Here is a 16,137-nt window from a genome sequence, read left to right on the forward strand (position 1 = left end):
TTACAGTCATGAAGTAGCAACAAAAATAATTTTATGGTTGGGTCACAACATGAGGAACTGTATTTAAAAGGCCAGAAGGTTGAGAACCACTGGGCTAGGGCAAGGTATGAAGTTTCTGTTATAATGATTGAGTGTGCTGCTGTCATGCTAAAACATGTACCAGGCTGATAAAAGTATTTCCCTGGCTTTTAAATTGTTGGTGACACTGTCTTATACTGAATTACAGGTGAAAGAGATTTTCTCCTGTAAAAAGTGTATCAGAACCAGTGAGAGAAACAGATGAACCAAAGGGCATTTGGAGTTTCATGCTTGGGAAAAACATATATTGTAAAATTTGAAACCCCTCCTATGATTAAGGTGCTAGGATAAAAAAGCAAAACATTAAAGAAGTTAGCAAATTAGTATACTTCCTAGATTCCATTTACCAAAGAGAAATTTTGCTAAACTAACTTACAGTGTGCAACCATGGTAGCTAAGTAGATGAAGTATTAAATCTGTGTTTCCCATGACTGGATTGCCTTATTAAAAAAAACAACCACACACACCCAGCCCAGCTGGCAAGGTTCAGTGATTGAGTGTCGACCCATGAACCAGGAGGTCTTGGTTTGATTCTTGGTCAGGGCATATGCCTGGGTTTTGGCTCAATCCCCACTAGGGGGCATGCAGGAGGCTTTTTCTCTTATCGATGTTTCTATCTCTCTCTCTCTTCTCCCTCTCCCTACCTCTCTCTCTAAAAATTAATAAACACATATTTTAAAAAACACACACAGGCACAGGTAATTCTGAAATGGATGCTTTTCTCGGCCAGTTAATTTATTGGTACCTTCAAATGATTGATAATGAGAGGCTCTATGGATGGGGAGGCCATTAAGTTCATCCAAATCAAGGTTTACTGTCTCAGATGTCTGCGGGAATCAGGCAGGTAAGCAATTTGTGAAGCATACAGAAGAAGGAATGGTAGGGAGCGTGACAAACGAGGAGAGAATAAAGGAGCAGCCATCACCTGGTTCCAAACGATTGTTGCCGTGTGGGAACGGAAGTCCAGGGGTGACATATTTGATTATTGGAAAAAACACACTTAGAAATCCAGCTCTTCATATACAATATCCAGATTTTTATGTGAAATTTCCTGAGTGATCAATGCTGGCAACCAGGTATTTTATTTGTAATAATTATTACAGATGCAATACACATGTATTGTGTAAAAATAGAAAATGTAGACTAACAGCAATAAAACATTTTCACCAGAGATTGCCTTAGGGCATATCCTTTCAGATCTTTTTAAAAATAAATATATAGACATATTATAAACAAAATATGATTATTCTGTATATATGGTTTTGGAACTGGCATTTTGTTAATGATTTTGAACTTTTCATTTTAGTAAATTTGCACCTTATCTAATCCCATCCATACTAAAAATTTCCCAATTGACCCCAGTTATCTTTTTTTTATATATATACTTTCATTGATTTTAGAGAGGAAGGGAGAGAGATAGATAGAAACATCAATGATGAGAGAGAATCATTGATAGGCTGCCTCCTGCATGTCCCCTACTGGGGATCAAGCCGGCAACCCAGGCATATGCCCTTGGCCAGAATCGAACCTGGGACCCTTTAGTCCGCAGGCCAATGCTCTATCTACTGAGCCAAACCGGCTAGGGCAGGGGTGGGCAAACTTTTTGACTCGAGGGCCACAATGGGTTCTTAAACTGGACCGGAGGGCCGGAACAAAAGCATGGATGGAGTGTTTGTGTGAACTAATATAAATTCAAAGTAAACATCATTACATAAAAGGGTACGGTCTTTTTTTTCAATAGTTTTATTCATTTCAAAGGGGCCGGATCCGGCCCGCGGGCCATAGTTTGCCCACGGCTTGGCTAGGGTGACCCTAGTTATCTTTTATAGCAACTTGTTTAAACCAATAGGGAATCCAGGACCATGCATTATGTTGTTATCATATACCTTAAGTATCTCTAAGGTACTTACCTAGTAGTTTTGACTTTCATACAGCCCGGCCAGTGTGGCTCAGTGTTTGAGCGTCAACACAAGAACCAGGAGGTGCAGTTCGATTCCTAGTCAGGGCATATGGATGGACTGCGGGCTTGTTCCCCTGTGTGGGGCATGCAGGAGGGACCCAATCGATGATTCTCTCATCATTATGTTTCTGTCTCTCCCTCTCCCTTCCTCTCTCTGAAATCAGTAAAAACATGTTTTTAAAAAATCGTACCGACTTGCTGAAGAGAGCTGGCCAGGTGCCCTGAAGAATGCCTCACCTTTTAGATTTGTCTAGTTGCTCCCTCCTAGTGTCCTGTAAACTGCAAGTTACATCTAATAATTAATTCTTTTTTGGGGGTGGGGAATAGCTAGAATGTATACCAGGTTGGGTTATCTATGTGCCTCTCACCAGAATTGGTCTATTGGTTAGTGTTACTAAGACCCATTCCAGAAAACAAGTGATAACAGTCTGATCCCTCCAACATACATTTTTGGCCTCAAGACTATAAACTGATGGTGTTGCTTGGCACTATATGGATGTCCAGTTGTCCACCAACCATTTTACCTATGGTTTTAACACCAATTAATAATCTTTGCCAAATCAATACTTTTATTAAGTTCACAAAATGCTGTTTTTCAAATTCTATCACTCTTTCTATATTTATTAGCTGGTGTTTTTCTCCCAACTAGGTACAACTTGGTTTTATAAAAAATAACCGCCAGTGGGCCAAACTCAATTAATTTGGGGGCAGGATCTAGTTATGGGCCTCCACTTTCTGATCTATAGGATAAGCCAGATGAAATCTCGCCCCTGTCATCTGTACCCTGGAGCATTAGGTCTTCTGTTTCTCACACTCAATCACTTTGCACTTGTCGAAATATTGCTTGTAATCTTCTCAAGGCATTTTATGTACTTTTCTCCCTGGCTAGACTGTGACCTCCTCAAAGGCAGGGAGTCTCCTGCAATATATTTCCTTTGCTTCTCCTAATATGCTTTTTTAAAAAAATGGTTTTTAGAGGAAGAGAGAGAGACTGATTTTTTGTTCCGCTTATTTATGCACTCATTGGTTGATTCTTGTGCGTTCCCAGATTGGGGATTGGAGCCAGCTTGGCGTATGGGGACAAGGATCTAGCTGAGCTACCTAGCCAGGTCCTTTCCTACTGTGCTCTAAAGTTACTTTGGCTACCGCTAATTCTAACTAACAACAAAAAAGCACCAGTAAGAGCCAATGTTTTCATTACTGTTTCTTGTGTTCCCTGGCTTTCCCACTAAAACATCCCCTACGTATCTATCGTAACGAAGTACTCGTCACCTTTACAGTTCACCTGCGCTGTGGCAATGAATGCCTGTGACGGGCTGAGAGGGAAGAGGGAAGATGAGCTCTTTGTTCAGCTTCAGGAGTTAGACGTCGTTTTCTAGATGTGACATGGGGTAAGTCACTGCTCAGGGTTTCTGGGATGTCTTTAAACCACACCCACATTGGCTCCAAGTCTCCAGGATACATCCATAAGCACGACCTGTTAGTATCCCTCCTAACCCATTTCTCCCGGCTTGGAGAGCACCTTTGCTTCCTTCACAGTCAGCAGTATCCTATCTAAACTTAGGTGCAATAATACCCACAGTGGACAAAAGTCTGCCTCTGATGACTCTCCTACCATCAGTTAGACGGGTCTAATCTACACATCCCAGGAAGTTTGCTTATATTTCCAAGGTCAAACCTTAGTCTTTTATAACTAGAGCCAAGTGTAGATATTCCAAGGGCCCTATCCAAGCCATTGTCACAGCAGACGCCCGGTCTTAGGTCTTCTTGCTGCAGGGGAGAGGGGATGGAGAGCTGAGACTGGCGGGACCCTTGTCCTTGCAGTGGAACCTCACCATTAGGGTTCTGAATGACCCCAGGCCAGATCTGGGGTATGGGTCTTTCTAAAAAACAAAATGAAATAAAAATGTTTCCCCCAACCCTTTTACTTCAGGTCTAATAGTCTCCTTCCACCTTTTATTCCCTCTGTACAGGTATAATATCAAGGACCAACCAATTGGCTTTATGTGCCTGGAATTAGCTCTTTCTCTAGAAATAAATCAGACAGAGAAAGACAAATACCATATTTCACTTATATGTGGAATCTTAAGAACAAAATAAACGAACAAACAAAATAGAAACAAATTGTCCTCCTCCTTGGCTGAGGACAGTCTCCAGCCTGACTATAAATTTCCTAGTCTTGAGAGCTCCAGATGGTGAAAGGGGAAACATGTCTAAGGAGTAAGGCAGAGCGAGAACCACCACCAGCCTTATTCTTGATAAACCACACTCAGGCCTGTAACGAACAGGGCTAGCGAAAGCTAACACCCAACGTCTTCCGTGAAAGCCTGCATGAACCCTGTCCTGTGACTCTAAAGAGACACAAAACGGATCCATAATCCTTCCATTTTCTCCCTTCCCTCATTTTTAGGCTTAGTGGCTGTTGATGAAAATCAGGTGGTGAGTTGCCACAGTTTCCCTGCTGATGTACCATGGCAGCACCCTATGAATCTCACTATCAACTGTAAATATTAGATAGCACTATTAAGGATGCGCAGCCTCCCAGTAAGTAGAAAGAAGGAAACTCTTGCGATGCAGGCAACACTTTGGAGCCTGCCGGTTACCAGGGTGGCTGGGGCTGCTGTTCCCTGGGCCTGTCCTCATCAAATGTTAGCACTGTTTTCCCTCAGGAAGAGAGAGTAGCCACAGTGGCAAGAAGAGTCGTGGTGAGCATAGACCTAGATACGAATCAGCCAGTCAGCAGCAGATGGAGGTCAAAATCAGAGTAAAGCACAAGGATCAGAATGACGGAGTAGACAAGACTCCCAAGAGTAAAGACAGAACTGAAGAGATGGATATAAAGCTACACATACTTCTCCCATTTCCCAGGCCTGGAGCATCCTGCTGAGAAAATTTCCCAGGCACAGTCTTCATACTCACTTATTTAATGATAATAGTTCAGAATCTCAGCTGTAGAACAAGTAATCTAGAATCAGAACATTCACCCCTCCAAAAAAGTGCATTTCCCACCTCAGGCAGTCAGTGGTATGAATCTGAACTCTCTCACTCACATTCACACTGAGGTCTCTTCTCTGCATTTCCCAGGTTGGCTGGCACAGTCATCTTAGAATAATCCCTAAATGTGAAATGTCTGTTCTCAGGAGTCATCATTTCCACTGTGAAATTCTAAGTGATAGAGAATGAAGACTAAGGATCCAAGATTAATTATCAGATTAATTTGCCTAAAACCAATTTACCTAGAGATAATTAGTCTAAAATAAATATTTATCAAATCTGCAGCATTTTCAAAAGAATCTAGCAGATTCACACTTTCACTATTTAATGATGTTGTCTGTATAACCTTGAATTGTTAGTCAACTGAATAAGCCACATGCCTGTTCATTTGCTTTGGATATATTGGCATTTTAACAGCATGGGTGTAGAAGTTAGACCAAAGCATAAAATCATATTGAGCTTCGTTATTTTTTTCAGGGCATCTAATTTGTAAAGGAATATTGGATTAAGAAACACACAAAAAAATGATACACAAAATGTCTGTACCAATTATATTTATTGCTAGAAACTTTAAGCTTTTTTAAAAAAAAGTGTTTGAAAAGCAAATAACATAGAGATACCCATCAAGGTAGGAGGAAGCAATCTTATCATTTACAAAGTGCTGCAAATTTGATAAATTTATGTTGCTGGCAATTCAGAAGTACTCTTGGATGAATAGATATAAATCCTTGAAATACCCAAAGCATGACAAAAAAGAATAGAATACCTAAATGGCTAAAAAATAAAAATAAAAAAATACCCAAAAGGGATTTGAGCCTTTGGCAGTGGTAGTAACTTTAAACACACAGGTTTTCAGTGAAATGGTTTTAAGAGATCTAGCTTTAGGTAAACGAATTTCAGCAAAACTGAACTAGAACCAAGTCAAAGTGTTCTGCCCCTGTGGCGCCCCAGAACCTCAGAGTTTGGGGGTTACAGTAGATGTAATCCTGGATCCCTCTGAAAGGTGGCAGCTCCGGAGTAGTGAGCTGCTGCTAGGGACCAAGTGCAAGAGTGACCTGAGAATGGAGCGAGTAGGTGTGTGTGAGAACATGCCCCTGGGTGCCTATACTGGGCAGGAGGGCTCAATGCACTTACACCTGGGGAGTGTGACTAGCTCGAAACTCCATAAATGTCTCCCCCAGCAATTCCATACCCCAAGGCCTACTCATTACCACCTCCACCAGCTGAGAAGTAAGGCACCCAGTTAGTCTTCCCAGGCTCACGTGAGTCCCTGAGAATCAGGCAATACAGGCAGCAGGCCCACCTGGAGCTGGTCTCTATTCCCAGCCTTGAGGTGAGCAGCTCTCTTAGTCCTTAGAGAGCAGGTGGCCAAGAAATAACTCATTTATAAGGTCCACCTCTTCATCTAGATACAGAAATAAGAGACTGTGGTGTGGTAAGAACCTGTTTGACCTCCTATCTGACCCCGTGTGTGGGCTACAAAATAGTTAGGAGCTTCCATGATGTCTTCCCTTCCTGTAATCCAGGACCACAGCATTTGCTGATTTACACATAGACTTATACTGGAAATACAGACTAGAATCAGACCTTTACAGTGTATGGGAGCCCGCCTGTGTGTGCTTACGTATATGCTACAGCACAGGTTGCACATGTGGGAAGGAAGCCAGTCATCCCCACCACGGTAACTGGAAGGTTCCTCCTCCACAATCCATTTGGAATGTCATGATCTTTGGGTCTCTGGCCCTTGGGGCCCTCCCCAAAGGACTCTTCTGCCAGGCCTGCAAGGTACATCCTTGCCTCAGCTGGCCTCAGGGGCCCACTGGCCAGAGGAATTTGTCAATGGTGGCGATGGCAGCAGCAGTGACCACAGCTCAGATATAGTTGGCAGGGGGCTGTCGAGCGTTGAGCCGCTGCATGTGACAGCTGTGGCAGAGCAAGTGCCCGTCCAGAGGGAAACAGCAGCAGCCTTCTTCATCACTCAGCTGCATCCGGCAGTCCTAGGGGAAAGGGACACCTAGTTCACCTCAGCCCAGGCACCTTGGACATTTAGGAGTCTGCCCTACTCAACACCAGACTTCTAATGACTAGGGGAAAAGGGTGGGTTGGAAGGGATGGACTCCCAGAAGAGAAACCTGAGAAAATACCTTGGCTGGACACCAGGTGTCGCTGCTATAGCAAAAATAATGAGACAGGCTCCCATTTCCAGTGGATACCAGGAGACCCTATTCAGAAAGGACTAAACAACGAGGGCCAGAGAGAGTGGCTGGAGGATGAGATAGATTGGAGATAGGTCAGAGCACTTTCCTAGAATTTATGGTCTATACTTTCCTATAGTCAAGTCTAGGGCTTGCTCTTGCCTGGGCCCCATTCCAATTTTCCAGGAGTCCTGGCCCCCAACACTCACCTCACAGTGATAGCACTCGAAGTGATAATCTCGGTCCATGGAGATCACCCTCACAATGTCCTCACAGCCCTGAAATAATGCAGACCCCCATGGAGATGAGAGCCATTTGACAGCCCAACTACACCCTTCCCTGCACAGGCCCCTGCCACCCCAATGGGAAGATCACACAAAGGCCTCCAGAGCCCCTCTGCAATCATCTGTCGCTTCCCAGTGGGCTTTGCAAATCCTCCTGGAACTTCCCTCCCTTTCCTTGTCTCCACCAGCTGTAGGGGAAGCGGAGGGAAGGGAAAGGGGCAGGCGGCATAAATAAAGGAGGTTAAGCTGCGGACAGGAGGTCCAATAGCGCTCGTTTGCTTTGGCTAAGCACAGCCTCAGCACACACAGGATAAATCATTTCCAACCTTTTCCTACTGGCCCTGAGGATCCCCCCCCTTTTCCCAGCCTCTACACTGGCCTCTGGTGACCTTGACCTCAAAGAAAGTCCGCCTCCCTGGACTGGGAGAGAAGAGACAGAGCCTGGGCCCAGTGCGGCTGTCAGACATGTCCAGGCCCGGATGTTAGGGGCAGGGTGGTAACCCTGAGAGCAGAGTCACACGGGAATCTTCACAGAGTACATTCCTCAGCACCACAGCATCCCAAGGGAGTCCAGGCCGCACGTTCCCATCCCTTCCCCAGAGGCAGCAGCACTGGCTGCCCCGCAGGAGAACCCAGACATACTGACCTCTGAGGGGAGGATGGGTTGGTTGCAGGCCGCACATTTAGGAGCATAATTTCTGAAAGAGAGAGGGCAGAGATGAGCTGAGATTCGGAAATCCTGAGCCCAGCTCCACGCCATACCGCAAGGGGTGGACTCACTTGTGGTAGTCGGTGACACAGTACACCTGGTTGGAGAAGTCTACTGTGAAGGGGATGCCATCCAGGCACTTGTTGCACACGATGCATCGGAAGCAGCCTGGGTGATAGGACTTTCCCATTGCCTGTAGGATCTGGCTCGTGGAGTGGGAAGAGAATCAGTCTCCCTCCAGTCCCACCTTCCCAGCTACCCATGATGTCCCTGCTCTCACAAAACTCACCCAACCCCCTGCTATCCTTCCAGAACAATGCTATAGAATCTGAGGGGACCAAGGAGTCTTAAAGTGAAGGCAGAGCCCTGGCCGGTGTGGCTCAGTTGGTTGGGCATTGTGCCATGCACTGAAAGGTTGCCTGTTTGATTCCCAGTTAGGGCAAATGCCTGAGTTGTAGGCTTGATCCTTTGTGGAGGGAGTGCAGGAGGCAGTAGATTGATGTTTTTCTCTCCTCTCCCTTCCTCTCTCTCTAAAAATCAATTTTTTTGAAAGTGGAGGCAGAAACCCTGAAAAAGGCTTTAGAGAGCTAATGGTTCTCAGCCCTGGCTGCAGAAGGATCATCCAGGGAGCTTTTAATATTTTTATTTTTAAAATCCTCACCTGAAGACATGCTTTTATTGATTTTAAAGTGCGAGGAAGCGAAAGAGAGAAAAACACCTATCGGTTGTCTCCTGCACACACTTTGTCTGACCGGGAATTGAACCTGAAACCTAGGTATGTGCCCTGACCAGGAATCAAACCAGTCGCATATTGGTGTATGGGATGATGTTCCAACCAACTGAGCCACACCGGCTGGGACACCCAGGGAGCTTTTAAAGACCAGCAAAGCCAGGGCCCCACCCCAGGATTTTATCCAGGCATATTCATCACAGTGTCTGGTGAGGACCCAGGCTTTGGCATTTTTCTTTGCTTCTTCTCAGGTGATCTGCTAGGCTGCCAGGGCTGAAAACCACTGATCTAATCCAATCCCCCTTTCTTATAGAAAAGAAAACTGAGTTCCAGCTGATCCTAGCTAGTAGCAGAAAGGGGACTGAAACCCAGAACCCCATAGTCCTAGCTCAGGTGGAGGGCCAGGCTGTGCCTGCAGAATTAGGGAGGGGCCAGATCACACAGGTCTAGGGATGGCAGGATTAGGTGTCAGGACTTCATGTCAGAGGCAGAGAAGCCACTCTCAACAGTTGCTCTGGGAAGGAATGGATGAAAGTGATTCATCTGGTGATAGGTGTGTCCCTCCCCAAACCCCTTCTCAGTATCCATTTAGTCCCCGATTCCACCCCTCAGCCTCACTCAGAGTCTCTGCTAAAGACATTTGCTTACCTTTTCCAAAATCAAGTGACCACAAACACAGCATTTCTCAGCTGCCTCCTGAAACCCTGAAAACTAGAGACCAAGGGAGGATATTATAAACTGAGAATGACCTGATGGATGGAACTCCAATGAGCCACCAAAAAGGGTGTCCCAGTGTGGGAGCCAATTCTAAGCCCAGGGGATCCCTCTCACTCACCAGATAATCTTCCTCACAGTACACAGAGCCGTTGACGCTGTAGAAAGCCTTGCAGCGCAAAGTTCGCCCTGGAAGCAGCAGAGAAGGGGCTGGAGCCTGTCCTGGTGCCCAGGACAGGGCTCCCCGCTTACTGCTCTCCACTGTGGAGTTAAACCTGGACTTCAGTGCTCACCTCCTCCCTGCCCACACAAAAATCCCATCTGATTCCTGCCAATCTCCCCTCTTCTCTGCCCACTGCTCCTCCAGCTCCTGCCTCAACAGTTTTCTGTAACTCTGTCTCAAATGAGTGCCTTCCTCCCCACTGCATGGGGAGCCACCTGGGGAAGCAAAGCCAACCATAGGCTGGAGTGCATGGTCAAAGGAGCTCCGAAAGCCCTAGCTGGTTAGAGTGTCAGCGCTCAGACTGAAGGGTCATGGGTTCAATTCCAGTCAAGGGCATGTACCTCAGTCGCAGGCTCGATCCCCAGCCCCGGTCTGGGTGTGCGGGAGGCAGCCAATTGATGTCTCTCTCACATCCACGTTCCTCTCTTTGTCTCTCCCCCTCTCTTCCACTCTTTCTAAAAATCAATGGGGAAAAAATCCTCAGGTGAGGATTAACAACAAAGGAGCTCTGAAAAAGGTGGTGTACAATGTGCATGGAGTTGATCACATTGTCACAGGCCTGGCCCTCTGGGACCTTTCAACCCAGGAGCCTCCTTGTGGAGCATAGCTCTCCTGTTCTCCTAGCCTTGTTTGTCTCCCTCCAGGGACAGGCTCTACGGAGGCCAGCAAGCCAGGACTTAGCGGAGTTACTGCTGAGGACAAAGTGCTTTGTTTGGGAGCAAAGTTGGTCCTCTTTCCTGCTGCGCTAGGCTCTACCCCAAGCTTACAGGAACCCAGTCTCCCGGGTCAGAGGCAGCTCAGGATGCCCTATGAGCAGACAAGGCAGGACCATTCTCCATGAAGCTAACACCTAAGAACTCCTCCAAGGCACCTAAATGGTCAGGAATGGGGGAGAAGTGAGACCATGGCGGAGAATGAGCAATTTTCCCACCTTTGCCCTCTTCTCATCAAAATCTCCACTTCTAGCTCTGCCAAGAGGCTTAGAAAAGCTGACTTGGAAACTCATGAGACACAGGGGAGTAGAGAGGAAAAGAGACATACCCAGAAGGGGTCCCATAAACAGAAGGACAGACAAATAGATGAACCTAAGGAGAACCAGGCAGAGGCTGGGGGTGGAGGAGTGAGAGAAAAACTGAGTGCTGGAGTCAGATAGGCAGGCAGAGATGGGAGATTAAAGGGTTAGCAAAGGAATCAGAGTGGGTAAGCAGCGGGGAGGAGGTAATGAGGGACGTGAGGGAAGGGCTGGGGAGTTAAGGCCACTGGGAGCAGGTCCCCTCCCCCTTGCCTTGGGCCTCCTGAGCTAACAGCAGGCATTCCTGGAGCATGATGTCATCAGCTTGGCATGGCCCGGTGGCCTGCACTCTGGCGAGGTGGCTGAACTCTGACCAGCCAAGAGAAAACCCCCCTCTCTGCCCCGACAGTTCCTCACTCCCTCAGCCCACCCCCGCCTTTCCTACATTCCAGTCTTTCACTGTCGCCCTAGGCAACTTGGCTGCCCAAGACCAAACCCTAGGGAGGAGTGGCTGGAGGGTCAGGCAGGAGTCCAGGCTGGGCAAGCAGGGAGGCAGACAAGGAAGGAAGAGAGAGGCTGAGCAGAGGGAAGATGACTCTAGAAAGCAGACCCAGCATGGGAGTGAGACAGCCAGGTAGGGCACAGAGAAGGGAAGCAAGAGAGAAGGTGGGGTAGCAGTGGAGGTCCAGACACATGGTGGGGACAGCTGCTCTGTGAGCAAATGAAGAGGCACAAGTTCTGCTCCTGCTTCCCTAGGCACTTGTGACTGTGTATGTGTGTGGGGAGTGCTTGAGCCTCGGGCCCCGGTCCAGATCTGGGGGCAGCACTCACCACAGGAGCAGCAGACAAAGCACTGGGTGTGGTAGAGGCTGTCCAGGGCCTGGCAGGCGTTGCTTTGCCCATAGATGCCTTTGTTGCACTTGATACAGGTGCCTGAGGGGAGAGATGTTGTCAGCATCACATCCTACTCCCCCTGCTCAAAACCTGGGATTCCCGGTCTTTCCTGATTGTGCCAGGTACCACAAGTCAGAGCCTCCCTTTGATGGGCTCCCTTCTGGGAAAAGAAGGTAATAAGAAATGGAATGAAGCAAGGTCTTGGCTGAGTGGACCCATTCTTATTTATTGATTAATCAATAGATATTTATTTTCTGAACATCTATTTTGTGCCTAACAAAAATATTGTGCTCAATACTGTGGAAAACTGGAGGCATGTCAAAGATATGGTCCCTGGCCTTCAAATGCTTACTTTCTACTGGGGAGAAAAGACTAACCAGGCAAAGTATGATCCGTGTTACACTGTGGGGGACAAACAGAGATGCCAGTGCCCACTGGTGGACTCAAACACTCCCTAGGGAAAGAAGGCTGGGCCTAGAAAGCCTCTCTGGGACCTGTTTCTCCGTCTGTAAAATGAGCTGGTGTTTTGCTACGGAAGGACTTCTCCCTGCTCCATACCTCCAGGCTTCCAAGGATGGAAAAAGAAGGAACTGGCTCAGCAGTGGACCTGTGCAGGGGGGACCTCGTGAGCATGACTCCTGGGGGAGGCGGCTGCTGAGAATGCAGGGTGTGTTCCCAGGAGGGCTGCACAGGAAGAGGGGGATGGGTGATAGAACCCCTAAGGTCTCTCAGTCATCTGCCTTCATGGGAGGGTCAGAGCTGAACTACTCCCCGCCACCCCCCCACAAACGCATACACCTGGCCCTGGCACCCGCCTTTCCTGGGTGTGTTCTTTCCTCCCTCCACTCCCCAATTCCAGGCCCATGAGTGAAGCTGAGGGCCTGTCTTTGGGGAGCAGATCCCAACGGGCCTGCCTCACCCCGCCCCACCTCTCCCCCTCGGCACTCTGCCACACTCCTTGCCTGTTGGGGCCCATCCCAGTCTTTGCCCAGAGGCTTGGGAGCCCGTGCAGCAGCTGCAGCAACTGATGGGCCCAGGCCTGTCCTGCTCCCACCCTCTGGCAGCTGGGCAAAGCTGTAGCCAAGGGAGAGGGCCCTACTAAGGACAGGAGCAGGAGGGTACGGTCAGGCTGGGGGTTCTTGCAGAGGAGCCTACCTGACCCACAGGGAGAAGAGGCCCCTCCCTCTGGGGTCAAAATGTGGCCTCCCCATCGGAGTGAAGATCTGCCCCAAGATCGCCATGCCAGGAGGCCTGGCCAAAGCCATTTCTTTGGGACATTATGGGAAGATAAGAGCAAACTGCTCAGGCATGTCCGCCTCACCTCCTCTAACCCAGATATCCAAACCTAGTTTCTTCTTGTCATTTTATTGCACTTTATCTGAATTCATTTTTCCTTTTGGCTCTGATGGTTTAGCCAACGAGACCTCTTTCCATCCAACACCCATTTCTCCTGGGCCTCAAAAGAAAATTGCAAGAAGCATCCTGTTACTTAGTCTCCCTTGACCAAAGCTTCTGCTATGGGCTTTCCTCAAAGGGCAGAGGGAAAAGGAAGGGGGCGATTGAGTTGGACCAGGCAGGCCCCTTCCAGTCTGCAGTCCTACCACCTCTGTACCTCCTCTGCAACGCCCCCTCCCTGGCTGGGGTTCCCTCCCTATTCACACTTCTAGCCATAGAGGTCTAGAGCAGGACATGGGTGGTGAGAAAGGTAGGAGATGCTTGGAAAACGGAAGAGGCCCATAGCCCTGGGGGTGCGCCCTCCACTTCTCCTGTCCTTCCCCTCACAGTCCCATTAGTATTGATATAGTGAAGTGGTGCCTGTAGGTCTTGGCTAAAAGGTATTTCAAGACCCCCATATCCCCCCATAGCTGAGACATAAAATCAATACTTCTTAAAGATAACCACGTGGGGGCAGGGGGAGACGGCGACCAGGCTTCCTTAACAGCAACAGAAAAACAGGAGGCTACTTCTAGCTGAATTCTGAGCAGGTTAGGGCCAAACTGAAGGCCAGGTGATCCGGCGGTTCCACAGGATTACCCATCGGGGCGAGGGTGACCGGCGGTCATGCCTTCTGCCCTGACTTCCGGATGGGAAAACAGAAGCGGACACCACCAGGTCTCTGTTTAAATGCCCGGGCGCGCACCGAGCCGGCAGGACTGGGGCGGGCAGCGGTAGGGCCCCTGCTTTCCGACCCAGGGCGCTTCATCCTCCCGCCCAGGCCGGCTCCGCGCGTGTTCGGAAGCCGTCCCCCGCCCCCCACCTCCTCACCCCACGCCTCCGCCCTGCGCGGCGCGGCCAGCCCCGCCCGCGGGCACCTGGAACTCGGGGACAGGAGCCGGCACGCACGCGGCCCGCCCGCCCCGTCCTCCCCCCGCGAATTCCCCAAATTCCTGCGGGCGGAGCCTGGGCCCGCGTGGGGGCTCAGCGCGCAGGAGCCTGCAGGGGCACCGCCACCGGGGGGGGGGGGGCGAGGGGGGATGCTCTCACTGTCCCCGGCTCCACTCCCGGAGAGGCCTGCTACCGCGGAAAATCCGAGATTCTAAAGCCCGGGGAACGAGGGAGTCAGGGGCTTAGAATTCAGCAGGATAAGTGTCCCGTCCGTTTGAAACCCATTAGGAAGGGGTAGTCCCTCCGGCCTCTTCGCCAGCCCCGCGTCTCCGCCTCCGACCACCCGGGCCGGCCATGGGGGCCGTCGGGCCGGTGAGGCGCAGGCAGCGCGGGGTCCCTGCCTGCCCCTCACCGCTCCTCTCACTCACCGAAGTAGTCCTCTCTGGCCTCGGGCTCCCGCAGTCGGGGCCGGGCGGCCTCCGGGACGAACGGACCCGGTGGCTCCTCGAGACCAGACGGCTCCATCCCCGAGGGCTCCCCGCGGGCACCGATCTCGCGTCCACCTGTGCCCGCCGTCAAGCGCAGCAACGCCGTGAGCTCCTCCTGGTACCGGGCGGCCGCCGCGCAGTCCCCGTAGCCGGTCACCGAATGTCGTCCGGGTTGCGCCCCTCGTCTCTCCAGGGGCCCCGCCGCTCCCACTCCAGACCCGGCTAGAGACCCAGGGCTGCCCAGGGCCGGGGGGTACGAGTGGCGGCTTTCCTGGCAGCCGAACCCCGGGGGCCGGTGAGCGCAAAGTCGGTCTAGGGCGGCGTGGAGCTCGGGATAAGCGGACGGCGCCCCTCCGGGCGAGTAGCCCACCGGAGCCCCAGCCAGAGGCGGGCCGAACAGGCACGGCCCGACGGGCAGGGGGCTGCCGTGGCGCTGGTCGTAGCCCATGCTGATGCCGCTGGTGCGATTGCTGCAGGGTCGGCTCCCGCCGGCCCCGCCGGCCCCCGCCCCGTCCAGCAGCAGGCTGCCCCGGGGGCTGGACGGCTTGCTCGCGTCGCTGGCGGAGCTACTGGCGAAACTGGAGCGGGGGCTGAGGGCTGGGGCCGTGGTCTCCAACCGAAAGTCTGGGGGCAGTGACTGAGGTAGAGGCAAGGCCCGGGTGGGAGCCGGCCCCCCGGGAAAGGAGCCCTCGTAGCGCTGCGCCTCAAAGGAGCCGCGCGGGTTGCGCTCAGCGTCCAGGGGTCCTTGCTCCCGGGCTGGTTCCAGCGGCTCATCCCCAGGCCCCCCGGTAGCTCCACGGGGCCCTGATTTCCTCGGTCCCCCCGACCCACTCAGGCGCCCTTTGGCCGGCCCGGGGGTCCCATCAGACCGGCTAGATTCACCCTTTCTGCGGCCGAACTTAGCGCTGCCGGAGTCCGAGAGTCTTAACTTCTCAAACAGGCGGCTGGCTTTCTCTCCCAACCGCTCCATGCCCTCGGGCCTGGGGCCAACAGCCCCCTCCCCGCCCCGCACCCAGCAGCGTCTCGGCCCCCGCTTCTCTTTGCCTGCGGCCGGGCTCCGGTTCCCCGGGGGCACGGGGTAGGCACAAGGGTTTAGCGGGCGGCCCAGATGCCCGGCGCCAGGAATCCCCCAGCATCCCCCGGCAAGAGGGGCTGCGGACCCCCGCGCATCAGGGGCTGAGCAGGGCTCGGAGGGCCTACGGCTGTCCCGTCCGCAGGTCTATCTGTCCACGCGTCGACTTGCACGGCCGCCCCGCTGCTCCCGGCCCCCGCCCCCTCGCTCTCACACTCAGCACGGACGGAACTTCTCTCCCAAACTTTTGTCTGCCTGGCCGGATCTACTTTCCGGGAGGGGCGGAGCACCGAGCGAAGGAGAAACGGGGTGTCTGCGCAGGGATCTCTGCTGCGCGGAATGGGGCGGTGGGAGCTGGTCCTGACTGTCCTGGAGGTGGAGATTCGCCGTCAGGAGAGGAGAGGAGGGCAAGTTCGGGCAGTTGCTCCTGCATCACTCGATGACTGGGACAGGGAAAAG

At 51.3% G+C, this 16,137-nt stretch overlaps 1 protein-coding gene across 4 annotated transcripts; it reads right to left on the reverse strand.

Moving 5' to 3' along the window:
- Nucleotides 1-1,286: 1,286 nt before the first annotated feature.
- Nucleotides 1,287-15,891, reverse strand: AJUBA (ajuba LIM protein). Of its 4 annotated transcripts, XM_059707685.1 has the most exons (8): nucleotides 14,547-15,882; nucleotides 11,731-11,832; nucleotides 9,786-9,853; nucleotides 9,599-9,661; nucleotides 8,292-8,422; nucleotides 8,158-8,209; nucleotides 7,437-7,505; nucleotides 1,287-7,029 (listed from the first exon to the last, which is right to left on the reverse strand). In XM_059707685.1, the coding sequence occupies exons 1-8, from the start codon at nucleotides 15,574-15,576 to the stop codon at nucleotides 6,904-6,906; spliced, it is 1,641 nt and encodes a 546-aa protein (XP_059563668.1). In that variant the 5' UTR covers nucleotides 15,577-15,882; the 3' UTR covers nucleotides 1,287-6,903. The 4 variants fall into 4 exon arrangements, with proteins under 4 accessions (XP_059563668.1, XP_059563674.1, XP_059563683.1 ...); XM_059707691.1 differs by lacking the exon at nucleotides 7,437-7,505 and having other exon boundaries at nucleotides 14,547-15,885; XM_059707700.1 differs by lacking the exons at nucleotides 9,599-9,661; nucleotides 9,786-9,853 and having other exon boundaries at nucleotides 14,547-14,680.
- Between the last annotated feature and the right edge of the window lie 246 nt (nucleotides 15,892-16,137).

This window comes from Myotis daubentonii, chromosome 1, assembly GCF_963259705.1.
Source record: "Myotis daubentonii chromosome 1, mMyoDau2.1, whole genome shotgun sequence".
In the NCBI taxonomy this organism is placed as follows: Eukaryota; Metazoa; Chordata; class Mammalia; order Chiroptera; family Vespertilionidae; genus Myotis; species Myotis daubentonii.

Excerpts from the sequence above, each read along its gene's own strand:
- AJUBA (XM_059707685.1), bottom strand. The coding sequence starts at position 15,576 with ATGGAGCGGTTGGGAGAGAAAGCCAGCCGCCTGTTTGAGAAGTTAAGA. Across the intron at positions 8,210-8,291 it reads TGTGTCACCGACTACCACAA|AAATTATGCTCCTAAATGTG; the intron begins GTGAGTCCACCC and ends TCTCTCTTTCAG. Across the intron at positions 7,030-7,436 it reads TCGAGTGCTATCACTGTGAG|GACTGCCGGATGCAGCTGAG; the intron begins GTGAGTGTTGGG and ends CCTTTCCCCTAG.